Source organism: Spermophilus citellus, assembly GCF_964194105.1.
Source record: "Spermophilus citellus genome assembly, chromosome: 2".
In the NCBI taxonomy this organism is placed as follows: domain Eukaryota; kingdom Metazoa; phylum Chordata; class Mammalia; order Rodentia; family Sciuridae; genus Spermophilus; species Spermophilus citellus.
In genome coordinates this window covers 168,541,082-168,559,835 of record NC_138183.1, presented here as the reverse complement: position 1 = coordinate 168,559,835, position 18,754 = coordinate 168,541,082, and the positions used below count along the sequence as shown (strand labels likewise).

The following is an 18,754-nucleotide window of genomic DNA, read 5'->3' as shown; positions in this document are numbered from 1 at the left end:
CATTGGATAAAAAATTTCCTAGTAGCAGAAATATCTCATATTCATTTTTAAAAATAACTATTTATTTATTCTTTTACGTGGTGCTGAGGATTGAGCTCAGTGCCTCACACATGCAAGGCAAGCACTCTACCACTGAGCCACAACCCCAGCCCTCTCATATTCATTTTTAAAATTTTACAGATAATGTGTTCTTTCAAACTGTAAATTAGAAGATACTAATCACCAAAACTGCAGGTAATGTAAAATCATTCATATACAAGTTCTAAATGTCAGAAGCAATATATTCTAAGAAATGGTTTGTAAATATGCTGTCAGGAGGCTAGAGCATCTTCCAAGTCTCCATTGAATAGAAAAAGTATACGTCTGAAATACTAGTGGAGAGAAGTAAGAAAAGCTATGGTTATTGTAACCTTGCTTAGGATCAACAGGTCAAATATAGACAACAGAATATAGACAAAGAAGCAATGAGGAAGCTTTGATTAGGCAATAAGAATCCTCTGGGCACCTGCAGATTTATACCGAGGGGCACTCATGAGTGCAATGATCTTTGTTCTGAAGATCATTCTGCATCTGATCTTAATCTGACATCCCAAATATACTTTCTCTTAGGAAAGAATGACCTGATCTGTTAACATGTTTTTCTAACATCTGGTGTGTGTGTGTGTGTGTGTGTGTGTGTGTGTGTGTGTGTGTGCATGCCTGCATGTAATGTATACATATTGCATTGTAAATAAGTAAGTTCACATTCTGACTTATTATAAAAGACCCATTAACAAAAGTCCATCTTCCATCGACCTTTTAGTCTTACTACACATGAAAAAATGGATAAAATAAATTTATGTGCAAAACTGACGGCTAAAAGCTAGAAAGCACTGCACCATTATTTAATTGCCACCATTGTTTAATTGTTGTCTCTTGCACACTGGAGGTGTGTAAGCAACATGTATGAAGTGAATCAGTGAATAAAAACTGCAACCTTGATTAATATCAACTGAAATCAATTTGGAGTAGCAAATAATACCAGATTACAGTCCTTTTTCAGAAGTCAATATAGTCAATATTTGTCAACCACTTTCACTATTCATTCAGTAATGCTATTCCCAGCAAGCAGTCTTTTCAAATGTGGTTTAAAAAGACCACAGACTGCATAATATTTTGATCATGTCAATGATTTCCTTGTTTATCGTTAATGAAAACAGTATGTATAATAATGGTATTGCAATCATTCAGGTTTGCTACATGTAAATTATATTTTGAAACATTAAAAAAGTTGCCATCAAATTCAATTTAAAACTTTTCTTTCATTCTTTTTTGATATTGTGTGCAAGCCAAAATTTCCTGGTAGTTACCTGTTTCAACCAAAAAAGCTTACTTAGTTTTAATCAAAAATAAATAAATTATCTTTTAAATTATTATTATTTTCTAAATCTTCCAGCTAATGGTAGAATCTTTTAAAAATATTTTCATTAGTGCATTATAGTTATACACAACAGTTAATTTCAATTTGAATGCTCATAAATGCATATAACATAATTTGCTTCATTTCAATCCCCAAAACTTCCCATCTCTCCCTTCCTCCCTCCCCCAACCGTTTTCTTCACTGATATTCTTCCTATTTCTTTATTTTTATGGCATCAATGATAGAATATTTTTAAATATTGAAGAAATTCCAAAATACAAACAAAAGGAATATATTGTATATTGGCAAATATCAAAGAAATCACCATTCCCAAATAATAGAAAAACAGAAAAACTAAAAGCATTTTAAAACACATATCTTTAAACAATTTTATCAATGTATTATGACATTTTTCTCAGTAAAGATTTATTGAATTTCATAATCTTATTACAGTAAGTTCTAAGTTTTCAAAACTTTTCTAATTGGAAAAATATTACTTGTTCAAGGCCTTTCATCTACAATGAAGCTAACAAGAACCTGGCATTTTGATTTTTCTTTAAAATTACATCATTTTGTTAGTATACTGAATTTTATTAACTTTGCTTAATACATATTTTTTTAAAGATTCAACAAACAGGAATCTATTTTTCTGTTTCATGTAACCTTGAATGTTCAATACAATTCATGTATTATATTTCAAATCTTTCAGGTAGAATAATAACTGAGAAATATATTAAGGCAAATTGGGAAGAAATTATTTTTAAAAAAGCTATTGAATTTTCTTGGGGACAAAAAGGACATAATATGTTTCATTCTTGATCAGATATTAGAAAAATAAATTGTTCTAAGGAAGTATAAGGATATCACTGATGTGAAGAGCATATAGTTATTGGAAAAAGTGTTCTATTTCTAATCAGAGATTAATGCCTCCATAGCAATTGCTACAAGTCTTCTGGCTCTGCAGTCTGAGATTTAATCAAATGAGAATTTTTGTCCTTGTTATTCTTTCAACCCTCTTGGCTCCTATGGAGCTATGCTAAGGGAGCAAAGACAGCTAGAAAGTGACTGAAATACTTTCAAAATGATACAATCCAGTTCTCTCTGCTGCTGGGCAATTCCTCCTTTATTCCTACATGAATTAGAGGAAATGGTGATTGGAAGTTCATTTCTTTTTATGTTTGTTAATTTTGTTTTGTTAATTGACTTGACAGCTTACTATACTCTGAATGCGATTTTGATTTGTTATGAGAGTAAATGTGTTCCATTTTATTTTCCACCAAATGAAGTTAATTCAATTAGGGTTTAGAATTTAAAAAAGAAAAAGATAGTCAACATGTATTTTCCTGAACTATAACAAAAATATACTGTTCCTTACCTGTTTCATATATATAATTCTTAATTTATCAACAGGATTCAACATTTTCTCTACTTTTGTGTTTCTATAGCACATATATAATATTTAACAAATATTTTGAGCCACTGAAACATATTTTAACATGCTAAACAGTCTGTGCAGTTAATTAACAGTAAAAATTTTAATGCCTGATAATACATATAAATTATGATTACCTGGTAGTGATTTAGACCACTTGACTACTGTAAGAAGTTGCCTTTCACATAGCTGATTAAGACTGGTCAGCAAAGAGCTGGAGGTGTCCGGTTTTGTGTTGTCATGTCCTGCATAGACCACATCTGGTTCAATGTTCATCAACAGGCTGATCAATGAGGGGATCAACTGAATATCTTGACTTGGTGAAAAAGTGATTCTCTGGCTTAGGGCTTGGCTTTCATTCGAAATGCCCACTGGCTGAGAGAGAGCAACACCATCCAGTGCTCTCATAACTCTGACTTTATTGAATTTTTTAAACTTTCGACCTATGAGAAGAACAAAGAAGGACATATAAATACATACTAACTAAATATCTGCAGTATAATGATTTTCTTAAGCTGTAGAATCACAGCATTATGGATTTTAGCATCAATCCAGTAAAATAAAATAAAATCCAATGTTACATCTTAGATTTGAATTAAATGACATGAGTGTCCATTGGGTTAGTGGGTTATGGGTAATTACACAAGAATCCAGCAGGGGGTTTTGAAGCTCTGTGTGAAAAAAGAAATGAAAAGACAAGTAGCTTTTAGTAGAAAATACCCTCACTATTCTTCTGACAGGACTGTCTCCCAGAAGCTAATGCTACAGACTACATTAATTGAAGTATAGTTCATAGAAGTTGTTGGGAGTTGTTGGGGTTTTATTCTTTTAAGAAACTTTTAAAATATATGCATATATGCAAACCTCACAAAATTTTTTATTTACTTTTAGCAGGTTCATAGATGTACTGAAATCAAAGCATGGACTATTCTGAGACGGAAGGTACCAAAATTAAGAACACCTTTTCTAAATTGAGGGAAGATGGAGTTTGCACCTTGCAGTTCATGCTGATCAGACACATTTGCATTTCTAAACAATTTCCAGGATTGCTACTTTGATCAATTGTAGAGTGTTAGGAAGAACAAAATGCCTGATGGTGAGATGAGTAGAATTTGCCTCATTAGGACAGATTGAAGGGGATCATGATGCTGATCCCAGCTGCTGCTACTTCACAGATGTCCTAGTATGAATTAGAGAAAGTCACGAAGACCTGAAGGCATATGTTGTTTAGCCCCCCACCTGCTCTGTGCCATGCATGAGCTGTCTACCAGTGTGAAGCAACTGTGCTGCTTGCTGACTGCTTACAATAATCTAGACCTGGTCTGGCTCACAGACATGTTTTGTTTGGCTCATACAATGCTGGCCAGAGTTATAAAAACATCCTTGAATTAGTTAGGTGGCAGTAATCTGTTAAAGCTGTTTCATCTGCTGCTTTTAGATGAGGCATGGGCATTCCAGTCTGCCCAATTCCCACCACCATAGGCCCAGTGGTTAGTTGAAGTTTTACCACCACTCTACCCAGTTAAGTAAGCTACTTGCTTGACCATGTAAACACAGGTCTTTGTGATTTTTGAGTTCAGGTATTATCATAAAGATAAAGGATTCTACTTGTTTTATAAAGCTGTAAAGAGTTGAGCTAGAACTTTTAGGTAACAGTGGAACAATTGTCAGGATCAATATGCAAAAAGAATTCAGAACTGTAAACAGAGTTCCAATGGATTTCCTGGGGAAGGAATGGGCCACTCGAGGAAAGGGAAATAATATTTATGAAGTGAGCATTTACTAGTGGATGGTAAAAATTTTATATGTGTATCTTTTAAGCCTTATAACAGTCTTGCAAGGTAAGAATAATTAACTCCATTTGTAGATTAGGAAAAGGAAAAGTGGAGACGACATCTTGTACAGTGTTAGAGTAGTAGATCTCAGATTATGTGGCTCCTAAACCCCAATCCTTCCTAACCCCTGACACTAACTCACTGACATTTCAGCCATGGGCTGCATTTTTATTTGGTAAGATTCTGGCAGAGAGTTTAGGCAAGAGACTGAAGGAAAAAGCACACAATTTGAATTCAGTAATTTTTAAAGTTGGTTCCAATCCCCAAATAATATGATTAACAGAAAACATAACACACCCACCTGAAATCAAACACTGTTTTTCCTTCCAATTTGTTTTTTTCTTTATATTCTGCATTTTATTCATAATAATGAAATGCTTAGTATTTAATGTCCTAAGTGTAATTTAAATCAGAAAGTTGGATTCTAAAGAAAAGTCAAATTTAGTACTTACATTTAAGATGTACTGCTTTTATATTTATAAAAAACAAATCTTTATATCTTCTAGAAGGCTACATAGATTGAATATAAAAAATCAAAATTTCCTTCAGTTATCTAAACCAGGTCATTTTATAGTTTAGTGGTATAGTAATTCAAGTTGAAAACTTAAATGCTTGCAGTTAAAAAAAAAAAACAGAAAAAAAGTTAAAAGACTCATACCCACCCCTTCCAGTTGTCCTATTATCATTGTCATCTTTTAGCTATTAAAAAAATTATTTACAAACCATTTTATTGTGATTCATAACACAATTGAAGCACACAGCTAAAGCACATCTTTGTAAAGCTAATTCCCAGCCCCAGGTGTAGAATGGTGCAGCACCCCAGGGAGCCCTCTGAACCTTGTCCCCTTAGTGGACATAACTAGCCTGCCTCCTGCAGCAATTCTTCCCTTGCTTTTCTTCTTACTCTAATTTATTTTAACTTCCTTTCTCTGTTTTACACCCTTAGGGTGCTCTCTTCATCAGGATTTTATTACATTATGAAATGCTGGAGTCTCTTTGAAAACAGAAGCAAATGCTTGACACACTGATTAAACTTTAGAAAGTATTTCTAAAATAAAATGAAATCCCCAATTTACTAACAGTTCTGCTTATGATCAAGTCTTTTCACAAGCGCTAGGGAAAATATGAAAATACACAATAAACACAAAGTCAAAAAGTGAACTAACTCCAGTCAGAATGGCAATTATCCAGAATATGCATGATAACAAAAGCTGGCAAGGATGTGGGGGAAGTGGTGCATCCATATATTGTCAGTAGGACAGCAAATTGTCAGGGAAAAGCAGTATGGAGATTCCTCAAGACACTAGGAATAGAACCACCATTTGACCCAGCTATCCCACTCCTTGATATTTATTCAAAAGAACTACAATCAGCAAACTATAGTGATATTACTGCTTCAATCTTCATAGCAGCACAATTCACAATAGCCAAGTTATGAAATCAGCTCAGATGCCTGTTGATAGTTAATGGATCAGGAAAATGTGATACATATACACAAAGGAGTTTTACTCAGTAATAAAGAAGAATGAAATCATTGCATTTGCCAGGGAATGGATGGAACTGGAGAACATCATGCTAAGTGAAATAAGCCAGACTTATGAAACCAAAGACCAAATGTTTTCTCTTATATGCAGAAGCTGGAGAAAAATAAGGGGGAAAGTAGCAGGGGGGCGGGTCAGATATCATAAAGATCAATGGAGTATAAGAAGTAGGTCAAGAGGGAGGAAGGAGGGATGGGAAAGGAAGGAAATACAGAATAAATATAACAAAATCATGCTATATGCATATATAAATATACCATAGGGACTTTCATCTGTATGGTAAATGTATAAAGCACCAATCAAAAATAAATAATGAGTGAAAGGAAGATCAGCAGAGTACAGGAAGAAGAATAGCGGGAGGGAGAAAGGGAGGGTAAGTGGTGGAGAATGTTGACTGAAATGGAGTAAATCAGATTCCATGCATATTTGATTTTGTCAAATGAATCCAACTACTATGTATAACTATAATGCTCCAATTTTAAAACTTAAAAAATTTTTAAAAAGTGAACTAACATTGAGCTAGGTCACTTATATACCTTATCTAATTGATAAAGCCTTTGAAATAAAGATTAGCATTTTAAAGATGAAGGATTAAATCATAGAGGTTAACTGGCCAAATTCATAATGATAATAGATTACAGAGAATAGCTATTAATCAAAGGCTATCTTCATTTATTTTTTTATTCAAACACGAAACATTTATTGGCTTCCTGTGCCAGGCACAGACTAAGGTTTGAGACCACAGCAGTAACCACAAAGTGTCTCCTTTTGGGACATCTATATCTGGTGGTAAGATGCAGAAGACAGAGAGGGTCCTTGATGAAAGAGTGAGTTAGTGCTAAACAATGGTACATGTTATGGATAAAATATATGCACTATAATAGAAAGTGACTTGAAGGAATGGTGTAGCATGTATGGTCAGGGGAAAAATTGGTTAACTTCAAAGCTGGAGGTTTCCATTGGATCCTACGGTTGCCCCTTTCAATGGCCATTATTTCCTGAAGTCCATTGACTAATGACTCTTTGGGAGCTAATCAAGCAGTGGCCATCAAAGGAGAACTTTTCACACCAGGAGAATCATATGTAATAATTTTTTAAAATGTATAGTATTATTAAGACATATTTTCCTAAAGTATTAAATTGCTACAATCTTGCCACATCTATCATCTACCTCCTATCATGACTATCAGTTTGTTCTTCCAAAATACTTGTAGAAGACATTGTAAACCATGCCTTTGTCTGTAGCTTATGAAAGTATTTAAAAAAAAATGGGGTTGGCCATATCTGGGTATGGATCCTGTCATATAAAAACTTCTTATCTGGTATAGATTAGTTTACTTGACCAGATTAGTTTACTTGAATACATATCAATTTACTCATATTTTTTTTAAATTAGGGTATATAGTAATTAACTTGCAATATCATGGTTAGCCTAGGAAAGATGATGTGTAAAGCCACATAGTAGAGTGCTTGGACTACAGTAGACACAAATGGTAGTCAGGACTTTTGGAACTTGATTGGAAGGAAGTAAGGAAAAAAAAGGAAACTATATCTTTGGTTAGTTTTCATTATCTGGTAAAAAAATAAGTGTTCCTAATCATATATTCTCCTTTTCCCCCAATCTAAGCACACAATGGCATCTATGACCATATATAAGACCAGCTGGATTATCACCATTAAAGACATGTCTTTTCCTCAGTGCATCTCACAGCCTTTAATACACTGTATGAATTATGAATTTCTAAGACAATAATATTAATATGTAGCATTTCTCAAGTATATCTTACCTCTTCACTTGATTAAAACCTACTGCCATCTCATAAAAGTAACATCTTAGAAAGCATTACTTTAGAACGTTTTCTTTTTCTGAGTCTTGCTTTCAAGATCAAGCCTATGATTTGGACCTTCTTATTTCCATTATCTAGTATCTGGTCACAGATTTTTCTCTTAGCAAATTAAATGAAACTGTAATTCACTTGGTTAGCTGTGTATTTAATAACATCTAGTTATGAACCATTATCTTTGGTATCATATGAAATATGAACCACAAAGTTACATGTGCATCTGTGCTGATCTAACATTAGATGTGCGTTAGAGTGAAATATAGAAAGGATTGTTTTCCAGTATTTCTGCTATAGGTGGTAATTTTAAGTTAATCTAGAGCTCAAAAGAGGTTCAAGTTAGAAATATAATTTTAGAAACCACATACACATTTGTGGCACAAATCAGATCCCAAGGAATAAGGATACTGAGAAGAAAAGGGTCAAAGTTTCCTTGCCCTCTACATGACATTCATTCAAGGTAGTGCTTCTTTGTTATCTTTGCATGTTGTCTGTAGTATCTTACAGTGCCCCAACACATACGTGCTAAGTGAATGGGAGGATGTGGCATTGTGTCTTCCGGCCTCCCACTCTGAGTGCCTACCCATCAGCATCCTCAGTTGCTGTGTTTGCTCCCTTCACTACCTACAGCTTCCCTCACCAGCAAGTTGCCCATCAGGAGACAGGTCTGCTCTACTCATCAACGAAACATCTGAAGCTTTACAAACTGCCCATCATACTGAACTTCCAACTCATATTTACTGAGTTATTGAAGTTGTTGTTTTGACCTCACTTAAAAGCTTCTGAAAACAATATTACAGCAAGAGTATTGAAAAGGGAAGGTAGACAGCAATGTGACTCTTTTATTGATTTAAAAAACTTTTTATATGATACCCTTTCAAAGAAGGGATTGCTAAATTTACTACTGAAGAACCACTGTTAAACAATACAATAAACATATCTATAGAACTTCATATAATTATAAGTTTATCATTTGTTGATAAGGAGATGACGGGTATGGAAGTTTCCACAGTTTTGCTGGAAGGAGGGAAGATTTGAACTGAGATGCTAAAGAATAGGTATGAAGTGATAAGAAAGTCAATGGACAGAGAGGCTTAACAGTTGTCTGTCATTCAACCCAATACATGAGGTTTTGAGGAATGGAAGTAAAGGAATCGATCTTTGGAAGTTTAGGGGAAAAGAAGGTCAATCTGGAGAAAACTTTCTTTGTAGTTAATCTCTAGTGTGGGTGACCCTGTACTCTGCTTCTCCTCTTGTTACAATACAGGAACTGCTCGTTACTCTCATTTCATCACTGGCTTATTCCTTCTCATTTTTCAAGGACTTTTCTTTAAAACGTTCTCATCTGTATCCTCTAATAGTCCATCTTGAGTATTCTCTGTCATGTGAAGAGATGTGCACCCTCTCCTCCAATTCTCCTAGCTCCAATCCAGTTATTCTTCACCTTATTCCAACAAACTGTTCTCAGCAAGGTCACTGATGATTTTCACATATCCAAAAAACCAAAAAACAAAACAAAACAAAAGAACAATGGTCAATTCTCAGTCCTTGTCTTATTCAACCTGTTTGTAATGCTGGACAGAGTTGGTCATTTCCTTCTTGCACACTATTCACTTGGCTTTCACATAGCTCACCCTTGTTACTACTCCTTCAGTCTTTCTGCTTGGCTCTTTTACATCTTCTTGACTTACAAATCTTGGAGTTCACCTAGCTCAGTTATGTGAGCTCTTTTAGATATCTATTTTCTCTTTCTAAGTATTTGGGTCTTTAATATTAAAGACAGGAAAATTACCAAATGCTTAACTCCAGCCCCTTTTATTTCTGAGAATTCTAGACTCAACTACCCAACTGTCTACTTAGCATCCCCACCTAATAAACTTCTGAAACACAATTTTTTTTACAGCAGAACTTTAATACACAGATTCCAAAATTGCAACTTACTTTTGTAACTCGATCTAAGCACCTGCTATGGCCCAAAACTCTAGAGTCATCCATCACTTAGTCTCCTATATCATGTCCACTTCACCAGCATTCCTAAACGATACTATGAACATAACCAAAGTCATTTCCACTTCTTCCACCACAATCCAGGCCATCATTATCTCAGATAAACAATCACAAATGTCCTGGGTGGGTTTCCTGCTTTCACCTTCTGTGATCCATTCTCTACACAAATGAGTGAGCCTTTAAAAACCTAAATCAGACTATGCCAGTCCTTGTTCAATACTTTGTGACTTCCATTGTACTTAGAATGAACTTCAAATTCTTTATCAAGCCCTATTAGGCCTACCATAATATTGCATAACCAGTCTCTCCTATTCTTTCCCTCACTGCATTCATATTGATACCATGTTGTTCTGGGAACTTGTTAAGTGTTGTATCAGGCAACACTATTTTATGTTGTGTCTATTTTGTGTTCATCTCTGTCCTCAATTAAAGCGTAAGCTCCTTGATTATAAAACCACAACCCGTACAGTGATTTTGTTGAATAAAATAATAAGTGTACAGCAAGAAAAATCCTGTTTGCCACAAAGACTCCACAAGTACCTGGCTTCCTGCCATAGACCTTTTGTTCCCTGTACACTGGGAAGAAATCCAAAGGGAATTTCCCCTCAGTAAAAGACACAATCAAGGGCAGGAACTTTAGCATATTTCCCAATAGAATATTTAGAATTAGCATATCCCTGCAAAGTGGTTAATACCTTTCCATGACAGCTACTTTTATATCTCCAATCACTGTTTCCTTCTCTTCTACATCCATCCAAATGGCTGAGATTTCACATCTTGTAGCTCAAGTAATAAGGGGCTAAACAAAATAAGGCCTGGTGAATCAGGAAAAGAAGACAAGGAAAACCAACTAACAATCACTAAGTTGAATAGCAGATGAAGACAAGAGTGGCCCAGATTTAAATGTGTAATAGGTATCAAACATATACCATCAGAATTCAGTAAAAAAATAGAAATAATAAAAAGAGACTATAAAAGCAAAAATCAGATGTAAAACATATGTAAGTTAGAAGAGGAATTGTGAAAAATGTGAAAAAAAATGTGAAATAAAAATTTCAAAGAATCCCACTGCATGTCAAATACATGTGAAGACTTAAATTTTCAGACAAAAATGGTTTTACTCTGTTTCAAGAAAAATTAATAGATTAAGGTAGAGCTAAATCCTGAACTTCAAGGATTAGTTACTGAACTCTAAGGATTAATAAAGCCATCCAACCAGAAGAAACCAGTCATCAACCAAAGGAAACCAAAGGGAGTTGAGAATCTCAGGTTTCCATTCAGTTGTCTTACTTACCCAAAAACAATGGCACAGATCTAGGAGGAATGGGGAAGGCCAAAACCACATGTTTTTCTATGCTTTAGTAAAACTGTGATGAAGATTTAGGAAGTCAAGGAAGTGGTATGTACTGTAGACCTCTCACTGTCACCTCGCTTCTTTACCTCACTTCTCCTACCTACATCCTAAGCAACACAAATTCCTTCCCCTCTCCCTCTCTCTCATCTTCAGTAGATCAAATTAGCCAGTATCGTTTGTACCTTCAGCATGCTCCTGGAATCACAGACTCTTCTCTCAAACAGCTTTCAAAGCACTTCTAACTCAAAACGCCTAAGATGATCTCCTCTCCAGGAAAAAAAATCAACTAATAAATACATTCCTACCTTTAGAAATATTGTTTTCTACTATGTGAAGACGTGTTTCCAATTATGCTTCTAGAGGCACATATGGTTTAACAACATAAATATATATAATAACAATATCTAGCAACTACTACTTTAATTATACCTCTAGCAGCTAGGATTCTATAAATTAATTTCAACTCCAAGATGTATGCATAGATTTTTCAAGCTCTTATAAATAATTAAAAATTTTGTGAGGACATAAGAATGTGCTTTGTGTTAAAATTAAATAATTGTTTTGCCAATGATAATATTTGCCAAACTGCTTCAGAACATAAAAGATATTTGAAGCCAGGCATGGTGGTGGTGGCGCATACCTTGTAATCCCAGTGGCTTGGAAGGGTGAGGCAGGAGTATTGCAAGTTTAAAGCCAGCCTCAGCAATGGTGAGGCGCTAAGGAACTCAGTGAGGCTCTGACTCTAAATAAAGTATAAAAAAGGCTGAGGCTCAGTAGTTAAGTCCCCCTGAGCTCAATTATTGGTTTTATATATATATATATATATATATATATATATATATATATATATATATATATATATAAAGATATTTGAAGCTGCCATGCAACAAGCATTTCTGTACACAAAACACTATGCTATACATTTTGGATATATAATTTCATTCACCTTCACAATAACTCTCAATATGTATTTGAACAGGGAAAAAACACAGATGTAAGGTTAAGATGTGTGTTTGAAATTCCACAGCTATTCAGTGTGAAATTTGAAATCAAACCCCAGATTTTCTGACTCTGCATCTTTATTCTTTATTACAGTGCTGTGCGATGTCAGTTCTTACAGAGATAGTCCGAAAGTCCTCTTCTAACTTATTGATAAAATTTAAACTTTTAAGAGTAGAGTTAATGTATTGGGTTAAACTCAAAATGAAATTGTAGATAAACTTCTCCTACTGGCAATTAGATACCTTATAAATCTCCTTTTCCAGAGTACCTAAAATAAAAATGATGAATAGAAAATAATCAGCATTTTTTAAGTGCATATCTAAACTCTTCAAAGCCAGTAATATCAAAGGGTCAAAAATAAAGAACTCCTCTATCCACTGACAAACAAACATGGAAAGGAAGTATATCTGTTCTAGTCCTGGCTTGGTGTGTGGGTAAAGCCTCCTTTGATCATTCTTAATCACAGTTCCCCCTTATCCAGCTGTGCAGCTTGCAGTGATTTACTTGCAGTGTGTGGGAAAACTCAAGTATAAAGTAAATATAAAACCCTACATAGGACAAAGAGGAGGGAGGGAAAGGGAGGGGGCAAGGGGGTAAAAAAGATGGTGGAATGAGATGGACATCATTACCCTAAGTACATGTATGAAGACATGAATGATGTGAATATACCTTGTATACAACAAGAGATATGAAAAATTGTGCTCTATATGTGTAATATGAATTGTAATGTATTCTTCTGTCATATATAACAAATTAGAATAAAAATTTTGAAAAAAACTTCCAGAAATCGCTGAGCAGAACACAGAAGATCCAAATTGAACAAATTCCTCTTCTGTGTCGCTCCTATGTTAGTTTCTTAAATAATTCATGTACAATTATAGAAAACTAAAAATTACCAGAATCAGAATTAGTGCATCTCATTTATTATTTTAAACATAATTGTGGTTGGGCTGGAGATATGGCTCAAGTGGTAGCGTGCTGGCATGCATGGGGCGCTGGGTTCGATCCTCAGCACCACATAAAAAATAAAATAAAGATGTTGTGTCCATTGAAAACTAAAAAAAAAAAATATTAAAAAATTCTCTCTCTCTCTCTTTAAAAAAACATAATTATGGTTATGTTAAATATATAATAAAATATGTGTACTGTTATTCTGTATTATAGTTTAAGAAATCAAACTTTTAAAGAACTTGACTTATTATATTTGTTATATTTTATGTAATTTTCCCTATTGTTATATTCAGGTTTATCATTTGAAAGTCTTTGCCACAATAAACATTATACTATTATCTCTTAAAAAAAAATAGAAGTGGTCCTTCTCTTGTAAAAAAAAAAAACAGCTAAGGTGGCTTGAATAATGAGATGTAGATTCTCACTAGAGACAAGCACCCTCAATTAGGGCCACACAAGATTAAAAAATTAAACTCTTCCGAATATAAGCTAATGAACCAAAATGACAAATGTTTCAATAAATGAGAAATAGCAGAAACAATAAACAGTGTATTGGGTTTGGCTCATCCTGACTTGCGAGAACTGTGTTAAATATGCAGAATTTTGAAACTTGCTGTTCAAATACTTGTAACCAATGAAAGTCAAATGGAAGTATTTACACCAACATAATTGGGAATACTGTGAATAATCAGCATTCTTTTACTCTATTTATTTTTTTATATTTAGAAAAATATATGTGGTTACCAGCATGCAAAAATGGTGAGTTTTGGGACATTAATGTATACAATTGTTTAAGAATTAAGAACACAAGTATGAAAAAGCTACTCTAAAAGAAACATGTTAAAATGTTTTAAAAAATGTTTAAAAGATACTACCACTAAAATGTAAAAAATTATTAAAGAACATAGTGCAAAAAAATTGTAAACTGGAATACAGAACTGACTAAATTATATATACTCTAGCAGATCATAACATGAGAAATAGTCAAAAGGGTTAAGATATATAGAGGATAGAATGCGCTAGTCCAATATCTATCTAATAAGTGTTCTAGAAGTAGAGAGCGGCAACAGGAGGGAAGCAATATTTGAATAATGCTGGTATCCTCCTAGTATTCAAATGTGGGTAAACAGACAATAAAAAAGTCATAATAGCTAATTCTGAATACTGTTTGAAATTAGTGCTGTTTACTTTGCTGTCCCCTCTTTTGCTATTTGTCTTTATTTCTGGCAAAATATTTTATATTGAATGGATGACACAAGATGGTCAAGTGATAGTACTAATTTGTTGTATGGAAGAAAAGGAAGAATAATTATATTGAATATTAAAACTTAAGTTTGATGGCAGCCAGAAGCTTTCTGGGAAATGAATGAGGAAAGAGGATAAATACCAACAGGCAATTAAGAACTGGTGTAAATCCTTTTATATTACGATGATCATAATAAACATGGCTGTAGTTTGGGTGGATTTTCAGACAATCATCTCAATTGACTGCATGGGATTATGGAAGTGTGTCTAGGATGATGACCACTATGCAGTGATGGGACTGGTCCCTTTGGACAAGGCTCTAACAACCACTATTGCACTGAAATGTCTTGCTTTCCTTTTCTTAGGCTTCACCTCTGTTGTCCAGGTCAAAGCAGAGTATACCTGCATATATACTTCAAAGAAAGCATAGATGCTAGATCATAGAAAATACAAAGTAAAAGTATGTACCAAAAACTATATTAGAATTGATTTTTAAAATATGTGTCTTTATGTTTCAGTCATTCAAATAAAGTCACACTGCGACTGGAGAAGATATTTGAACCCCTCAATCTGTAATTTATATTGAGCTATTTTAATTGAAAATACTTGATACTGGTAGATCTAATGAACAGTTCTAATTGACAGCCATAAAAGCAGTTCCCTATAAACAACAATAACAACAACAACAAAATTTAAGCAAACTAGTGAAAATGAATCCTCTAAGGACCATCATCTGTAGGTGAGTGTAAGAGGGTATTCTGGGTGAACACTTGGTGGTCAGAAAACATCATGTGGCTGCAGGCTTCAGTTCAGGGAACTGGGGACTGGTCAGAAGTATTGTCTATAAAAGATGCCATTTGGAAAGCCAAGGTTTGGGTAGAAAAGGAAAGGTGCATAAGAGGAAGACTGTGAAGTCTAAGGAGGTAGGTGGCAGCCATTGCACATAGCAATCCTTGCCTTAAAGACTCATGGCTTCAGTTTTTACAGTAAAGGCACAGAACAGGTCTCTGTCCTTCCAGCAATAATATTGTTGTGTCCCAAATTTTTAAATTGTGGAATTCTTCAGGAAAAATAGAATCAAAAAGAAAACCAAAACAAAACAGATTTTAAAAAGTTTTACTACAGAAGTCATACTTTATAGGCCAGGAAGTTATTCTCTTTGCCAAGAGAAGTAGGGGTGAATTTAGGTAAAGGAGGGAGAGTATGAGTAGAAGAGAAACTGGCTCTCAACACAACTTTTAAAAATTTATCCGCCACCCAAAATCCCATAAACAGTCTCTGGATTTAAAAAAATATTTCAACAAACACAACTCTTCATTTAATCATCCCATCATGTAGAAAGCTACTTATTTTTGAAAGACCTTTGTAATAGTTTAGCATTCTTACCACAAATACAAAATACAGAGCTCTGTTCATTTCAGAAAAACTTTGTGAGTCAGTAAACAAAAATGTTGTCTAAAGGAAAGAAGTTAGAAGCACACCTAAATTAGAAGATATATTACCATCACTAAGAATATAACTATCTTCCTACTCAGTACTGCACAGCAATCAACTAAATGCAGAAGTTCACTGTGACCTGTAAGGGAAGTGATTCATTAAAAATAAGAATCATATGCAACAAAAAGACCAAACGGCTTAAACATAATTCTTACAAGAACACAGCCACTGAAGCAGATAGGAACAAACTGCCCATTAACAAACTCTATGTCATGACATGTCAAAGCCATATTTCTGAACTCTGATATTCCACCCTAGGGTTTTATTAAATCTTAAAAGTTTTTCAGTGTTATCCCATGTATTTAAAGGGGCTGTGTATCAGAAATGAAAAAAAGAGGATCAAACATAAATGAATGAGGGAAGGGACGAAAGTGAGGGAAAGAAAGAAGGTAAGGAAGGAGACATGGGCTCCATTTTTAGTAGTTCATGATATTCTCTTCTTAGTTATAGAAGAATCCAACCATGAGCAATCAAAATTATCACTCTCAGGAGGACTCTCATTTTCAACAGACCACAAGTACTCTCCACTTTATTCCAGAAATTTAATATGGTCCTAGCAATTTGAATCTAATCCTACAAATTAGATATCTTCTTCCTAATTTATAGGAGTTTGATTTTTCACTCCCCAGACTCCTGCCACTGACTTTCTGGCAGAAGAACATTAGAACTGTGGCCTATCAGAGTGCACAGTCCATTTCTTTCTAAAAAGCCTCTGTACAGATCCACTTATGAAATCAGTGACCACTGCTCTATGTCTCAGTTTGTGATGGCTATCTCAGGACACCGCTAGATTTGAATGAATCTATCATATAAACCTGAAGTACAATAAGTTTTATTTTTAATCCTAGAATTGTCCTTCAAAAATATATTGCATCATATGTTAGTCCTTACAAGCCATCAGATTATGAAATTCTAAATGAATTTTAAATGAATTATTTTGGATGGCAATATGTTGTTTGGAGAAGACAAACTGAAACAACTTCAATTAGTGTTAGTGTAGGATGTTGTTGGAAATATTATCTGATGTAAAAAGAGAGGCAAGAAAATTTAAAATGTATTTAATTATTCCTGGGGTATGAACTCATGCAGGGTTTCAAGTACTAGAAACCACTGAGAATAAGCCTTTAAATGTTACTTTAAGAGGAAAATTCAGGTGAACAAGAAGCACCAATTATGCTGAAAAAAGAAACATAATTTAGGGATAGTTATTCCACCAGGTATCAACATATATGGAACTACAGCACTTCAGATACTGTGGTAATGGTTCAGGAATAGAGAAGTAAGTAAAAGAACAAATATAGGAATTTGGTGTACAACAGAAGTGGTATTACAAATTTCAATGGAATTTTTAATTTGAGTATTATTAGAAAAATGTGACAATTTATATTTATAATTTAGTCTAAAAATAAAAATCATTAAAAATCATTAACATACAATTTGGTAGTTCTGTATGTGTGTATTTATAAACAAACATACATTGTGGGTTGGAGGCTTCAAACATTTTTATTAATCTAGGTGGTGTACTTTTAAAAAAAAAAGTTGGGGACCATTGTGTCAATAAATATGCTATGGTAATAGGTTATCCATATGGAAAATGAAGTTAGATTCCTATTTCTTAATACAAAAACTATTTGTAAGTAGGATAAGGAAATGAATGTGAAAAACTCAGATTATTCTGAATATTTTATTTATATTATTTCTGGGCAGAGAAGAGCATAAAGGGAGAACATTGGTTATTTAAGTGGGATTTAATGTGTGATTATTTAATTTTTTTAAAAAAGATACCATAAACAACAACATAAAAAGACATGATATAGACTGCATATTATAAAGTATTATTAATGAATCATATGTAGGAAAATTTCATGAATCTAGAAAAAAAAGACAACCCATCCATATGCTTCATTCAGACACTCAAGTGTGAAGAGTCAACATCAATAATCAAGACAGAAAAAAATAAAGCAAGAATAAAGATGAATAAGAAAATTAGGAATTTCTGACCCAAAGTGTTAAAGCATAAATATGTTATTAAGGAAAACATCAATTTTACCTCCAAGGACCATGCCAGCCTGGCAGCACTTTCTAAGGCGACATGCTGGACAGTTTTTTCTGCGGATTTTATCAACAATGCAGTCATTTCTTCCAGCACATAAATAGTTATGCTGTCCTACAAAGTGAAAAAGTAAAAATTATTTGCAATATCTAAGATCATTGAAAATTATATTCAAAAATGACTGAACAGAGGATCAACACACAATAGCAAGACCACGACTCTAAGCCAATCTCTTGCTTGGCATCACTGAATGTTGGTCATGCTCAAACCTGCTCAACACTCTACCTGTGACTTCAGGGGCCTAAATGAGGTAATGAGAAGTAGTAAATAAATTCAAACACATTTTAAATATAAAAGAGGATATTATAGTTACCAAGTAGGATGCAATTCTTAAAAGCCATAAGGGATTAAAAAATTTAGCAGTTCAACATTTGAAGTGTGAGTAGGAAGGAAAATTTCTGATATTGAGAGCACTGGCACGAAGTCACTTCCTTGAAGGGTTGGCACAATTCCTATCATTGGGAACTGCCCATAACAGCTGGAATGACTGCAGGAAACCTGGAAGCTCAGTCCATTATAAGTTATGATCATCTTTAA

General features: G+C 34.0%; 1 protein-coding gene across 1 annotated transcript in view; it reads right to left on the bottom strand.

The window, feature by feature from the left end:
- The window catches only part of PGR (progesterone receptor), an 82,597-nt gene that overhangs the window by 25,262 nt on the left and 38,581 nt on the right, over positions 1–18,754 (bottom strand). Inside the window, exons 3-4 of the mRNA XM_081281096.1 lie at positions 18,155–18,271; positions 2,969–3,274 (exon numbers count right to left, since the gene is read on the bottom strand). Coding sequence (XP_081137222.1) covers positions 2,969–3,274; positions 18,155–18,271 — 423 coding nt within the window. The remainder of the gene's footprint in view (positions 1–2,968; positions 3,275–18,154; positions 18,272–18,754) is intronic.